The following is a 15,339-nucleotide window of genomic DNA, read 5'->3' on the forward strand; positions in this document are numbered from 1 at the left end:
GCTCCCAGAATTGACGTATTGCAATCAAAATTTAGAAACATTTCTGATTCAGACAACGATGGGCATATCATATCTTCAGCAAATAACTGTTCTACGTCAGCCACAAATGAAAAAGGAGTAATGCACTAGTCTCGTTTCTATATCAAGGAAAGGCTACGAGTATGTTACATCTAAATATATACCGTATACCGGTAAATATTGATGAGGTTTCAAATACAAGTTTACGGATACGGTAACAGTCTTTATACTGAGAAGTAGGATACGGTAATGAAATCAGAAAATGTTTTAAGGTAACTGAACTAGACCAGTAAAAACCAAATTGAAATGAATGGTAAAAATGGTCATTTAGGATCTTTAGTCCTGTTAGAACAAATTGGATCTTACGGCAAGAAAAAGTGAAATAAGGAGAAACGACGCTAACATTTTGTGTCCTCTGGCATAGGGAAGCACCTACCGGCTACAGATTTGAGATCCTTGCACTGCCTAACTGTACCACATCAGAAGAGGCTGAAAAATTACATGGGAGTTTCTAATGGCGAAACGGGCATGACATCGCTCACCAAACATTGGTTTCAATACGAATGTCCCAGCATCAGATGTGCAGAGTAAAGGATGGTATCGCTGATAATTGATAAGATTGCAGTTAAACGCATTGTCATTTATGACCGCAATCTCTATCAGTTTATCGGGTAGGTACCGTACTCTTATGCAGAATTAGAGATAACGGGGAGAAGAATACACTTCTCTGCTTCTTTCGTGAGTTTCGTTTAAGCAAAGTGTAAGAAATACGTTGTAGAAAGTAAGTACGTAAAACAACTGCTCTTGGTCTATTTTTTATCTCATGTCTGTTTAGTGTCTTCTGAAATTACTAGTTTTAAACGAATTTTAATAGATTTTCGTACTCGAACGTGTTCCAATGAACGGGTGGGGCCAGGGTTGCCACCGTTAGTACGTTAGTACTGGATCTAGTACTTCGTGGGCATTTTTAGTACGTTAGTTCTTTTTATGGAAATCTAGTACTTTTTACGGAGGTAGAGTAGACGTTCTTCCACTGCAGCAGAAGAACAAGAAAGAAACTGGTAAGAAGTTTCAGAGCCAAGTGTCTATCTTTTCATGTTGAATTCTGTGAAAACGTTTTTTTTAGAGGGTAGTTTTTAGTGATCCTATTTTAAGCAATCTTTACATGTCGAACTAGAAAACTGCAAAAGAGATGGTAGTTTCATCAATATAACCCCATTAGCTATATATTTCCCTAATGTAATTGCAGAAAGTGGTTATGAAGTTAGATAGGAAATGGTGGGTGGCAAAGTCCACAGAAACTTAAAAAGCTATTCAGTCTCTCGAACACACAGGCTCAATATAAATATTACACTATAACATATCTGCAAAACAACACGCTATTAAACAATAGGCCCTATTTATATTGAACTTGTGTGTTCGACAGACTGGAACGGCTTTTAAGTTACATTTAACTGAGTTGACACTGGAAAGTATGGCTTCCTTCTTAACAAACAAGTCCACAGAATCGCTGAAAGAGAACGAAGAGTTTATGGAATTTTGGAACTCTTTAATCGAACTGAAAAATCCTGTAGCCAACTACATCTTTTCAAATTTGACAATTTTTTTTAAGGCATTGCTCTGTTTACCACATTCTCCTGCTGAAACAGAACAGTATTTTTTCCTGCTTTTTCTGCTAATAAGACCAGATTGAGAAATAAATACTATTTTGTAGCGTATGTGAATGGGCTCTTTCTAAAGCACTCGTGTGCCCAAAATGTTCACATTTCAAAACAGTTTATTGCTTTGGCAATATTTTCCAAGGATTAAGAGAAGAGCAAAATGTGAAATACATGTTAATATATTCTAAAAGATAGCCAACTTTTGGGTAGTGTAGTGTGTGTGTGTGTGTGCGCGCTTGCGCTATTCATAGTGTTCATATTCTAAACATAAATAAATGACTCTCATCTGGTAGTCAGCTTGGAACTGGAAGTGTTAGGGTAGTGGGTATTGAAACTGCAACATTGCTGCTTCCCATCATAGATATCAAAACCGATAACTTCTGATAATTACGATTTTCTCATTTAATAAAGGTGTATTTTTGATAAGTATACTTTTTTCCATACTGTCTTTATGAATAATCCTACTCCATTGTAAAAAAACGATTTAGTACTTTTTTTTTCTTCATAATCTAGTACCTTTTCACGGGAAAATTTAGTACGAACATTTTCTGCCCGGTGGCAACCCTGGCTCAGTAAAGAGGACTCCGTCTAGTGGCGGTTGTCGGAAGTATCGCGAGGCAAAGTCTAGCAGAACAGTTAACATGTTCATGGTATCACCTAGTGATGGGCTAGCGACGGAATCGGGTAGAATCGAGTAATGTGCTCTTAGAACCGGTATACTCGACTCCAGACTCGAGTACAAGCATACTAGTGTCGCTATCTGTGGACATATCTTAGAACTATAATCTATTGTACTGGATTGCACAGCATTCAGGGTCACCCACATAATATTTTTGTGATGTGGATTGCAATATGTTTACTGCTGATGATTGGTTTTATTGAGTCATCGGTCGTCAATAATTTGATTGTTACGATAAATATTATCATCATAGGCAAAATATTTATGACTTACTAACAAACCGTCAACTTGAAAGATAGACACGTAGGACCGAAGATGAGCGTAGGGTGGGGACAATTTCCACACTGTAGTGGGGGACCTTTTCTAATGTCGATAACGGCAGCGTTCTATTATTATTGATATTATTATTACTTTTATTACTGTGCAGCCTGGAAGTAGCCACCAGGGATTTGTTGATAGCTATGAAATATTATTCCCGTGACAGAAGACCCGGGTTCGATTCCCGTCTGGTTCGGGAATTTTAATCGCTTCTGATTAATTCTCCTGGCTCGGGGACTGGTTGTTTTTGTCCGTCCCAACACTCTCCTATTCATATTCACACAACACACTACACTACAAATCACCACAGAAACACAAATTTCGGTTAGGGGCGCGCGGCTGTGAGCTTGCATCCAGGAGATAGTGGATTCGAATCCCACTGTCGGCAGCTCTGAAGATGGCTTTCCGTGAGTTCCCATTTTCACACCAGGCAAATGCCGGGGCTGTACCTTAATTAAGGCCACAGCCGCTTCCTTTCACTTCCTAGGCCTTTCCTATCCCATCGTCGCCGTAAGACCTATCTGTGTCGGTGCGACGTAAAGCAAATAGAAAAAAAATAATAATAAAAATACTGCTTACATCCCGCCGCTATTCTTCGACCTTCGCTCAACTTCTAAAGACTACACTCGGTTTTGTTCCTTTGATGAGTCATGTGTTGCAATGATAAACGTCAAAACGGAGGGTGTATTTTGTTCTTAGCGTTCATTGTTTAGCTAGAACAGAACCACGTTCTGTCTGATGATTTGCTTCGTGTAATTACATAACATCACATTCCGGACGCCTAATCTTAATACCCTACATTATATCTGCCGAAAGTATGATGTAAGTATCAACTATTCACCTGTCCCCTCGGACGATTGTGGACAGTAAAAAAAATGAAATGGCGTATGGCTTTTAGTGCCGGGAGGTCCCAGGAGGGGTTCGGCTCGCCAGATGCAGGTCTTTTGATTTGACACTCGTAGGCGACCTGCGCGTCGTGATGAGGATGAAATGATGATGAAGCAACACATACACCCATCCCCCATGCCAGGGAAATTAACCAATGATGGTTAAAATTCCCGACCCCGCCGGGAATCGAACCCGGGACCCTGTTACCAAAGGCCAGCACTCTAACCATTTAGCCATGGAGCAGGACACCGTAACAGTGATTTTAAATAATAATAATGTTATGAGTCTTACGTCCAACTACGTACATTTTTATGCCGAGGTGCCGGAATTTAGTCACTCAGGAGTTCTTTCATGTGCTAGCAATTCTACCGATACGAGGCTGACGTATCTGAGCACCTTCAAATATCATCGGACTAAACCAGTATCGAACCTGCCAAGTTGGGCTCAGAAGTCCAGATAACTATGCTATCATTATTAGAATAGATGGCATATTCAGTAGAGTGGGTGAGAGACGCCGTGAACGGATATTTTCATACTTTATTATGCGTATGTAGTTGTAGTATTATCTTTCGCAAGTCATCATCAAATTCCGATTATTTATTTTGCTCACTCATTAAGAATATTTATATCGTACCGGTCTATCGCAGTCCCATAAAACCTCGACGACCACTTGTACATATGCTCCATCCATCCAACAGCGGGCGAGAGAGCGAACGTGTGACGTCATGCTGTCATCGAGTCTTCGCAAGCGAAACGAGCCCGAGCCTGGACTCGAAAGAGTCATTCTCTTTGGAGTCGAGTACCGCGATTCCAGGCATCACTCGCGCACATCACTAGTATCACCAGTTAAATGTTAATCAGTGGAAACCGGCCTTTACGGCTGTGTCATTGTATTCTAGGTTATGTGTGACTTTTTCTCCTATGCTCTCAGTTTGTAGTTTTAATAAGCATATGTGGTCAATAATGTTACGGAACATTCGTCGACTTTATCTTTCCTTTGCTCCACACGTCCCTGTACACTTTCAAGATCAAATGTCGAGTCATTTTACTTGGTCTTGCAAAAAATAAGTGATGAATGTGATTTTCACTGATTATCCTACAGATAAGAAGCTGAAGTGGTTTGCGTACGGTATAACTGCATTTAGGGCTCTCGGCCATTAGAAGCGGAAATGTGCGAAAAGCTGCTATGACGAATTCGCACGAAAACGGCCGAACGATCCAAACCAAACAGAATGAGTAGATCCAAACTGCTGAATTCAAGCGAGACTGTGTCCATTTGCACATTTTCTTTGGCACCGGCGTTCTTCGTCAGTAAACGCACGAACATGTGCGAACTATGGAGATTGGTTTGGATTTTTCGGCCGAAGAGCTGCGTTTTATCATCAATGCTGAAAAGCTGATACTTCCGGTACAAGATGGGAAGTATTTGTGGGACCAGCGAGAGTCTAATTACCACATGCGGGATGTGCAGGAGTTGTTGTGGAGTGAGGTGGTGACAGAAATGGGTGAGCCAGGTAAATTTAATTTTTATATACTTTATTCATTTTATATCACTTTACTTGATTCTTATATCTGAAGACTCTTTACAACACAAATTAAAAGTGTAATTTTCATTTTAAAAGCTCTAGCAATATTTATATTTTCCCGTCCGATCACTTCATACCTACGTCTGATTATTTTTTGTAAAATATGTTCTAAAAGTGCCGTGTATAACAAATCATTGCCTCCAGTGATCGAATGATAGAAAATAAAGATCTTACTCATTTTCAGATAAATGTTATCATTCTGCGACTTGACAGCAAAACTCCACACATACTCCCAAGTGCTGTGGCCGCTCGAACCAAGCTTTATCTCACTGATGAGAGAGAGAGAATCATTTCCGCTTTCTATTACCTCTCGCCAGACCCGGAACTAGGGCGGGGCAGGGGGAGCACGTGCCCCGGTCGGTAGATTTCAGGGGACGGCAAAATTTGAAAAGTTTATTAAAAAATAATAAGTTACTAGTATTTATTTTTTCAAAATAATAATACCACAATTAATATTGTTTAATTTTATTTAATTTTGTTGCCCAATTCATCACACTGACACTGTATACCAAGTTATTTTCTTCATTATAAGACACGACATGAGAATTAACGTAATTCGTGGGTCTGGAGTGAGTCTTATACTGTTATATGAATAATTAGTAGCTTGAGCGCTTGGCAGTGGGGTCGGGGACTTGAAAACAGTCTGACCTTGACGCGATGCGCGAGCATCTCATCTACCTCACCCCCTTTCTCCCCATGCTCCCCTCTGCTTCCAGTAAACAGTAAACTAAACAGACACCTGCAGTCATCGTTGTCGTTATCGACAGCTACACATGTAGCCTGCGTACACTGTTGTCTGCATGTGTTGATATGAACCGACAGTTGTTTTATTTTATTTGCATTTAGCATTTAGTTATTAGTGTTCGGAGTGTTGGTTAGTTATTCGGGTTACCGTTTATCAGCGTTTGTAAAACGGAATTGTTTAGTACACTTTGAGTTTTATCAGTTTCCAAATTATGGATGGCAGAAAACGACTCAGTGGAGCCGAGTATAGAAAACTTGCCAATGAAAAAGGAAGAAAGAAAGCGATGTGCTGTTACAAACACCAAAATTAGAGGCATTTTTTAAAACGCCTAATGGTAATGAAGATGAAAGTTCGAAAGAAAAATCAGGTAAGTAAGTATTCATTTTTATTTCAATACTTAAATTATAAAAGCCAAGATAACGTCAAAACCAGAAGATCTACAAATATACGGCGAAAAACGAAAATACTACAAGAACCTACTAACACAAAAACGCAATCAATACATAGAGAAAGAAGGTGAAAAAACCGCTGAAGAAGCAATAAAAGACCCATATGTAGCCATTAGACCCAGAAGATCATCAAGAAGTAGCAACGTAGAAATAGGAACCTGGGAAACGCACTTCACTCATATTCTCAACAATGCAAGGAAACAGGCGGCGTACGAAATTGAATACAACAACCAGCTTGAAGCGATACCTCCCATCACCAAAGCAGAGGTGTTAGACACTAACAAAGTTACAAAATGCAAAAGAGCCGCTGGACCAGACGGGTTTTATAATGAGCACCTTAAAGAATCCGCGCAGCATCTAGCAGAAATATGGTCCAAACTGTTTAATAAATGCCTAGAATTAGGAAATATTCCCGATGAATGGAGAAAATCAACATTTATAACCCTCTATAAAGGGAAAGGTGAAACCAGCGACCCAAACTCATACAGAGGAATCGCTCTAGAAAGCAATATCTTCAAGCTGTTAACAAGAATCCTAACCAACAGGATAGTTGAAGAAGTAGACCCCAAAATGCCAGAAGAGCCATTTGGATTTAGAAGAGGAAGAGGAACCCTGCATGCAATCCAAAACCTACTCAGTGACATAGAAGAAGCACAACGGCTTCACAAAGGAAAATTTTATGCAGTCTTCATAGACTATACAAAAGCCTTCGACATAATAGACAGGAATATACTAATGTCAAAACTCCAAACTATGGCTGGAAATACTCCCCTTACAGCTCTAATAAGAAATATTCTGGCATACAACCAGATCACCATAGATGATGCGACCCATAAAACAAAGGAAATCACCCAAACTAATGGAGTGCTGCAAGGTGATCCACTCAGCCCCATACTATTCAATATTGCCACCGCGGACGTAACAAAAGCAATCAGAGAAAGAGCAAAGGATGCAGTGATCTACATATATGCAGACGACATGGTCCTAGGGTCAACAAAGAAGGAAGAGCTCCAACACGCTTTCTCAGCGCTGGCTGAATGGGCAGGAAATAACAGCCTGAAAATAAACTGGAAAAAAACTCAACAGATGGTCTTTCGGAAAGGCGGACGAAACGCAGCAAACGACAACATAGAATACGAAGACGGCAAAGTGGAAATAGTAAACTCATTCAAATACCTGGGAATAACCTTACAGACTACTGGGACGTTCAGACTACACATAAAAGACAAAGCAGTTGCAGCCATGAAAGCCATGTACGACATCAACAATCTACAGCAGTTATCCTTAAAAACAGCTATGCGCCTATTTGACACAACGATCCTACCAATACTCACCTATGGAATCCACTTGATATGGGAAAGACTAACAAAGAGAGACCTGGCCACCATAGAAGGAGTTAAGGCAAAATTCCTAAAGACCATAATGGGCATTTCAAAATACACGCGTTCCCGCCTAACATACGAACTAGCACGGGAACCCTTTCTTATTGAAGAACTGAGGATAAAACTACCACTGCCATCCACAATGAATGTAGAAGCACACCTAGCGGAGAGGCGGAAGAAGAGAGAAGAAATTCCGCTAGAGTTCTACAGCACAGATGCCATGTTGGATCGAAATTGGACGAACGCCAACCAGAAGCTAAGACATGTGATAATAAAACTAGCAGTACACGGGTACCACCATAAAATATGTAAAAATATGTCTTATCACGACCCAAATGAAAATGTGAATGTTCTCTGTGTGATCAGTTCTGTGACATGTATCACATCACAAGATGTAAAAACAACAACAAATCTCTATGCGACTATAGCAAAGACTAAAACGGTCAATGATCTTTGTAATGCACATTCATGCGCTTTTCTAATAATAATAATAATAATACTTAAATTATAGCACATTAGGGAAGAGATGAATTAATTGTGCTTTATCGGACATTATGACAATTTTTTTAATACTTCATATGTAATATATCAATTACTGATTGAATTTAAATCCCGGCTTTTAATATTTTAGATGACGGTGAAGGTGGAGAGGAAGGCACGCAACATGTCGAACTTTGCTAGAAACTCAGTTCTACTCGTGAAGCAAATGAAGATGAATTATTATCTCGTCCAGACCCTACAACTGGTCATCAGGAAACTTCCAAGTTTTTCTTTGATTTTAGGATCCTGGTTCATGGCCACACAGTTTTTCAGATTCTGAAAGGTTTACATAACAAAAATGAGTTTCAAAAATCTGATTGAGCCAAATTTAAGTAATAGCAGCAGAGGACATAACTTAACCAAAGATTGGTTTTATAATGTTCTCAAAATGGAGAAAAAGTAAAGAGATCACGATTAGGCTATAGTGAAAGTAAGAAAGTTCTATATTGTGTTCCCTGCAGGCTGTTTTCACACTTAGCATCAAATCAAGTGCCTTCCATAGCTAAAGAAAAAGGACTTACTAATTGGAGAAAACTCAGTGAAAAATTGCCTGAAATGAAAATTCATCCAACCACAAACTTTGCTTTTGTTTGTGGAAAGATTTAGAATCTTATTCAGGAAAGGGAGGTATTGATGCAGAACTCCAAAACCAGATCCATCAAGAAGAGTCTCACTGGAAGGCGGTATTGCGCTGCATTATCAAGGCTATTGTATTCCTAGCAAAGCAAGGGAGTCTATTCTGAGGAACTAAAGAAGACTGTGATTTCAGCGACCCATCCAGAGGAAAGTTCTTGAACACAGTAGAACTTACATCGCATTACAATGTCCCTCTTCTACAACATATTGAGAAGGGCAAATTTCGTATTTCTCACATAAAATACAAGGTAAGTTCCTTGAAATTATTGCCAATAACATAACGAAAAAGATAATTCAAGACATTTTGGATGTGAAATATTATTCCTTAATATTTGACTGCACTTCAGATATCAGCCACATTGAGCAAATGACTCAAGCAGTTCGTTATGTCAAAACAAATACATCGGAGGTAGAAGAAAGTTTTTCCCAGGTGAAGGTCTCAGCCAAGAAATCCTAAAAAAATTAGACAAAGATAGACTAAACTTAGATAACTGTAGAGGCCAATCCTATGACAATGGGGCAAATATGGCCGGGAAGTATAAAGGAGTTCAGTCCAGACTACTTCAGGAGAACGAGCTAGCATATTTTGTCTCGTGCTGCTCAATCCCTCAATTTAGTTGGTGCGAATGCGACCAGTGCTACTATTGAGGCTCAGAATTTTTTCAGAACTTTGAACAGTATGTATTCTTTCTTTGCGGCTTCATCTTCACGCTGGGAAATTCTCGGAAAATATGTGAAACTGACATTAAAACCTGAAAGCAGTACAAGATGGTCTGTAAGATTAGATGCATTGAAGCTGTGTATAAACATTACGGTACAGTTGTGCAGGCTCTAGAGCACCTTAAAAACCATGATCTCTCAACACCTCAAACTAAGAATGAGGCCAGCTCCCTTTTGAAAAATATTGGGAAATTTGAATTCATCATTTTCACATGTTTTTGGTATGCTTTGTTCAAAAAGATCAATCATGTTAATGAGTTTTTGCAAAGAAAAGATGTAACAGTAGATTTGGCTGCCCGAAACCTTCAAGGTCTTGTGACGCTCCTGAAGACTTGCAGAGAGTTTGCTCCATCTGAGGCCATTACTGAGGGTAAATTCTTAGCAAGCATGAGTGATCTACCATCTGAGTTCTCAGAAGAAAGACAAAGAAAAAAGAAAAAAATATCTGATGAGCTGTGTGGTGATGAAGCTCTGACATGTACTGAGAATGTGTACCAAGTAGCTATGTTAGAGGTTATTGACCAGATGATTACAGAACTCAGTGACAGGTTTAAGGCTTTGGACAACATAAACAGCAAGTTTGGATTTTTGAATGGAGTTCGAATTGAAGAAAAGCAAACAAAATATATAAAAATGAAAGCAGAAGAATTGGCAAATTTCTACACTGCTGATCTCAACATTGAATAATTTAAATTTGAAATAGAAAGTTTCAAGCACCACGCTTTATCAGTTGACGAAAATTTAAAGGAAGCCACATCAAGAGAAATGTTAAGTCTTATTTATAAAAGTAAACTAGAGGAAGGCTACCCTAACATTACTACTGCACTGAGAATGTTTCTCACGTTGCCAGTTACAGTGTCATTGCAGCTAAGAAGGCTCGAAGAATTCAATTTTGAGGTACAATACATAACAAATTTTTGCGTAGTTACAATTGAGTTACACTACAAACAAATTATTTGTCTTAGTCATGTATAAATGTAATAATATAAGTTTAATGTATGTATTAATATGTATAAGTGTATTAATATAAGTCGTTTTCAGAACTTCTTAATGGTAGACATATGGTGTGTAATTTCAACTGCCGCATCTCAAAAAAAAAAAGTTATGAAGGTATTATATTTTAGTGGAAGGGGGAGGGAGGGCGTTGGGAGGCGGCAAACTGATCTTTGCCCCCCACTTGACAAATCTCCTAGTTCCAGCCCTGCCTCTCGCTGTTACAGAACATAATTTGGGATAAGAGATTTTGTTTGCCTGGTTGGAAATTAGGAAGTTAATGTTAAAATTGGAAAAAAAATTAATAGCAGGGGAGAAATTCTCCAGCTTACCATTTCAAAATGAACGTTGATTACCTCAAAGTTACAGCTAGACATTTTTCAGGTGAAACATTTTCTCGAATATTATTGTGCTTCTTTAACTAATATTGTACTTTATGTAATATGTATTGAAATGTTTCACATGTCCTGCGAACATAACCAGAGAACTGTCTTTCGTCCTTTTCCAGATCAGCCCATATATGTGAAAATTCACCATTTGTCTTTTCGATAACATCATTTACCCACTCCCGTCTCCTTTTCTGAGCTCTTTATCTCGCTAGCAGAGGTGTATCTAATGCATAGAGATCACACAAATCTTCAGGAGACGCCGTCATCTCACACATACACCTACTAAATAACTCGGCTGAACATGCAGCCAAAGGACGATAGCGTATGCACGATTTTGGATGAACAGACTTGTTACAGATTTGTCCGAAATTGCAGTTCGTAGGTTTCCGCTTCCAGTGTATGAGAAAAATGGTATGCTACGTGGTATGTAAAATCACCTTTAGAGTTTTTTTTGTTTTTTTGTTGTTGTTGCGCTTATGGTATTTAAGAGAGAGAGAAAGGAAAGATCCTTTTGATGCAATATAGGGGCTTGCTCCGTCAATCTGCAGTTTTATAGTCCACTGAATGTATTTCTCTTAGCGTGTGGTTGGAGTATTTGATTTGCATTTTAGAGGAGAAACTATTCTGAAGCCAGTACAGTATGTCTAAGCAGAAATTCACTTGATTCTTACCAAAATACCAAGTTGGAAGATTGTTAGGCCTACTGCTCATCCCTTTCCTCTTATTTAGGTTCGTTTTATCGCAGCTTAACATTAAAGGTAGTAACTAGCATTATGTCTTCACACTGTCTGTTACTTTTTTTGAACGCCTGAATTTATCAAGACAGCCGAACACACTGATTATATGGTGTATTTTTATATATTTTTTCGTAGTGCTCATGTTGCCCAGGTGGCAGATTCCGCACCAGTTGTTTACCTAGTCTTTTCTTAGATGAAATTTATCGAACATCTCTCTTAATAAATTATTCCAATCCATAATTCCTTTTCCTATAAACGAACATTTGTATCTTTATTTACAATCCTGTTAGTGAGGATGTCTCTTCCTAGGTTCCCCATCATCACAGTAATTAAAACCGAGAGTATTTTCCTCTCGGGGAAACTTTGAACCTGACTTTTCACCTCGTTTGTCTGCTGTCGTAGCATCATGCCCTGTACGTTGTATGACTTTTGGGAGGTTTCTCATTCTACCGACCATAATATCAGGACATCAGTAAAATTTAAAATGTTCCTCTAAGTATCTTGCTTCATACAATAAATAGGCTAAATATAAATTGGGCCGTGACCACTGAAGGTGATGCCTTATATGAAAATCTGAGCTTCAATTTCAGTTCAGCTTTAAGTTACGGATTCTTGTAAGTTTTAATTTAATGGTTGGGTGGAGTGGGAGGGAGAATTGCACGATTGCTGGATGATTGGCAGGTTTGAATCAGCTTGGTCATTGGAGCTTTCAGCGCATTCATGCAAACTTTGTTTCAGTCTACATTACCTGTGAGAGTATCATTATGCAAGGAAAGGCAGCTTCATGTCTTAGCTTCGCCTTCATCTCCTCATTCCGAGTAGGCTGTGCTCCTGCCTTTCTTTCCTCTTTTTTTTTTTTGCTACTCAAGTATAAAGATAGATTAAAACATTCTTGCTACTTTTAATAATAATAATGTTATTTGTTTTACGTCCCACTAACTACTTTTTAAGGTCTTTGGAGTCTTGCTACTTTTGTGTCTGTTGTTAGTTATTTAAAGGTCCGCCTTGTCAATACAGTTCAAACTCTAGTATATTATCTAATACACCAAATACATTAATATATATACGAGGGCAAGTCAATAAGCATCTGCTTTTTAATGCACATGGCCCACCGTTTCACAAGCTTTCTGGTGCCCTGTGCAGAAAAGGTTTTTGGTTGCGCAGCAAGCCACGTATATGCACCGCTTCCTTCATCTGTTGATCGGAGCTGAATTTCATATGCAGAACCATGGCTAATATGCATATGGTTTGCCACGTCGTCAACAGTCACTTGTCTGTTGTTCAGGATCATATCGTGTACTTGTTCAATATTGGCGTCAGTTACTGCTGCAGATGGACGCCCGGATCTTTCCTCATCCTTCACGCTCATGCGGCCCCTTTTATGGTCCCCTGTGAACTGTTCAGTCCACTGCTAAACACTTTGCTGTGGCAAAACATTGTTGCCTTATTGTGCTGAAAGTCTTCTATGCTCCTGGTACACCCTGAGACAAAAAAAAAAATAATTTCAGAACATTGTTCTTCCTTGGTGCAAACAGAGCGGCGCAGCAGCAACAGCCAAAGCAGCACTGATCTGATAATGCTGAAACCTACCGCAGACATAGAAAATGGTACCATCTAGTGGCTGGTGAGCACTCAACGCCATGGAGCCAACCTAAAGGCAATAAGAGCAAGAATGTAGATACTTATTGACTTGCCTACGTATGTATATTTTTGAGAATTCATTAATATTCTCTTCTTCAACTTACAGATTAAAATCACATGCGTGTAATTGACCTTTTTAAAAAAATATGCCCTAACATAAAACTGGTTAAAAACATAAGATATTCATGTTTGAACTTTTAATGTTTTATTGTATTGTTTATAACCAGTTTTATGTTAGGGCAAAAAATTTTAAAATATGATCTTTTACATGCATGTGATTTTAATATGTAAACTGAAGAATATGAATGAATTCTCATAACATGTACTTTTATGTACCTGATGTATTAGTAAATATACTAGAGTTTGAATTGTATTGACAAGACAGACTTTTAAATAACTAATACAGTGATTTAAGTCAATACGGGCCATTGGTGGCTGTTATGGTCAAGATTATAGATACTTTCGTGTCTACCAAGCAAGTGGCCACGTAGCTGTCACTTAGTTCGAATCCCACTGTTGGCAGCCCTGAAGGTGGTTTTCCATTTTTACACCACGCAAATATTGAGGCAGTACCTTAATTAGGGCCTTTCTATCCTGTTGTCGTCATTACCTACCTGTGTCGGTGCGATGTAACGCAAAGTAAAAAAAAGAATAACCTTTTGAGTCTGTTACTTCCAGGTTATGACTGAGATATCCTGAGTCTACCCAGCCTTCACCCTTGTTCATGTAAGTCAGTCTGAAGAAAGAGACCGATGTAAAGATAGTTTAGACGGAAAATGGCTTCTTTGTTCCTGTGACTGCATTAGCCGTGGTTTAGTTTTACTCAGTGTACTGCGGAACAGCTATCCTAAATACTTTTACATTGTTGTTATTGTTATTCTGTTCCAGACAAGACCGCAAGCTGACATTTACCTGTGCTTAAAGAAGAAAACATGACGGAAATGCGAGAAGGAGAGAAAATAAAGATTGAGAATGTGAGTGGAGCTCTTTTGCTGTTTGTACACATTCCTCTCCTCAAAATTCCAACCTGCCCCTCCTCGCTGTGATGGTTTTAGTTCATTCCAGTGATGAATAGCTCCTCTCATCGATCCAATCTTATTTTTACTTCATCCCATTTCTTGTGTTTATCCAGCTTTCTTCTTATTCCACACTTCGCACATCAAGAGTGGAGATCTCTCAAAATGGTCCCTCGATGTGAGTCCCCCTAATGAAGCAGAAACGAGCTCATCAAGGTCTGAGGGTCCTCTTTCATGTCTCTGTCTCCTAAGACTAGATATAATTTTTTCTAATATTCTTTGTAATCATTATCTTAGTTTTCTTTTCATCCACTTTCAAATTTCCATTCTTTAATAGTGTTGTAACTATTATGTTGTGTCTTAATCAGAGATAGTGTGTCTTTTCACCATTAATTTCAGTAGTTTCCACAGTGAACATGCAAAGTGAATTACTTCGGCAAAAGTTGACACCTTGCCACCCAAGGTTTGTAACATTATAAGGAAGTAGAAATTATACAAATCTTACTTGGAATTCATTTCAGAGGAGAGATATGTTCATTGCGATGTTCAGGCACACACCAGTCTGCCCCCAGAAGTACATTTACTTTTTAGAGCAATGCAATGTATGCTTTTCACTTGCTCGTATTACTTCAAAGATTCTGGACTCGAGTGGGTTTCCCCCGAGTGGAGAGCGCTTTAAACTATGTTCACGAGCGAACTATGCTCGCAAGAAGGGCAATTGCAGAAAACAACAGGCAATATTTAGAATTTTTATTAGAAAGCGATAAAATAATCCTGTAACATTTACGTTTTTCCTGCTTTGTCTTTTTACTCTATTATACTCGGTGCCATCTTTGTATTACAGACACTGAATCAATGAAAATTAGGTGGTTTTTTTTTATCTTGTAAATAACATTAAATATAATTATTATTTTAAACAATACATTCAGATTAAATACGTA

At 38.6% G+C, this 15,339-nt stretch overlaps 1 protein-coding gene across 5 annotated transcripts in view; it reads left to right on the forward strand.

The window, feature by feature from the left end:
• Positions 1–666: 666 nt before the first annotated feature.
• Positions 667–15,339, forward strand: part of LOC136864166 (7-methylguanosine phosphate-specific 5'-nucleotidase) — a 120,856-nt gene continuing 106,183 nt past the window's right edge. Inside the window, exons 1-2 of one of the 5 annotated variants that reach the window (XM_068225800.1) lie at positions 667–689; positions 14,271–14,356. In XM_068225800.1, coding sequence (XP_068081901.1) covers positions 14,315–14,356 — 42 coding nt within the window. In that variant the 5' untranslated portion in view covers positions 667–689; positions 14,271–14,314. The other 4 variants (XM_068225797.1, XM_068225798.1, XM_068225799.1 and 1 more) reach the window with 4 other exon arrangements.

This window comes from Anabrus simplex, chromosome 2 (genome assembly GCF_040414725.1).
Source record: "Anabrus simplex isolate iqAnaSimp1 chromosome 2, ASM4041472v1, whole genome shotgun sequence".
NCBI lineage: Eukaryota > Metazoa > Arthropoda > Insecta > Orthoptera > Tettigoniidae > Anabrus > Anabrus simplex.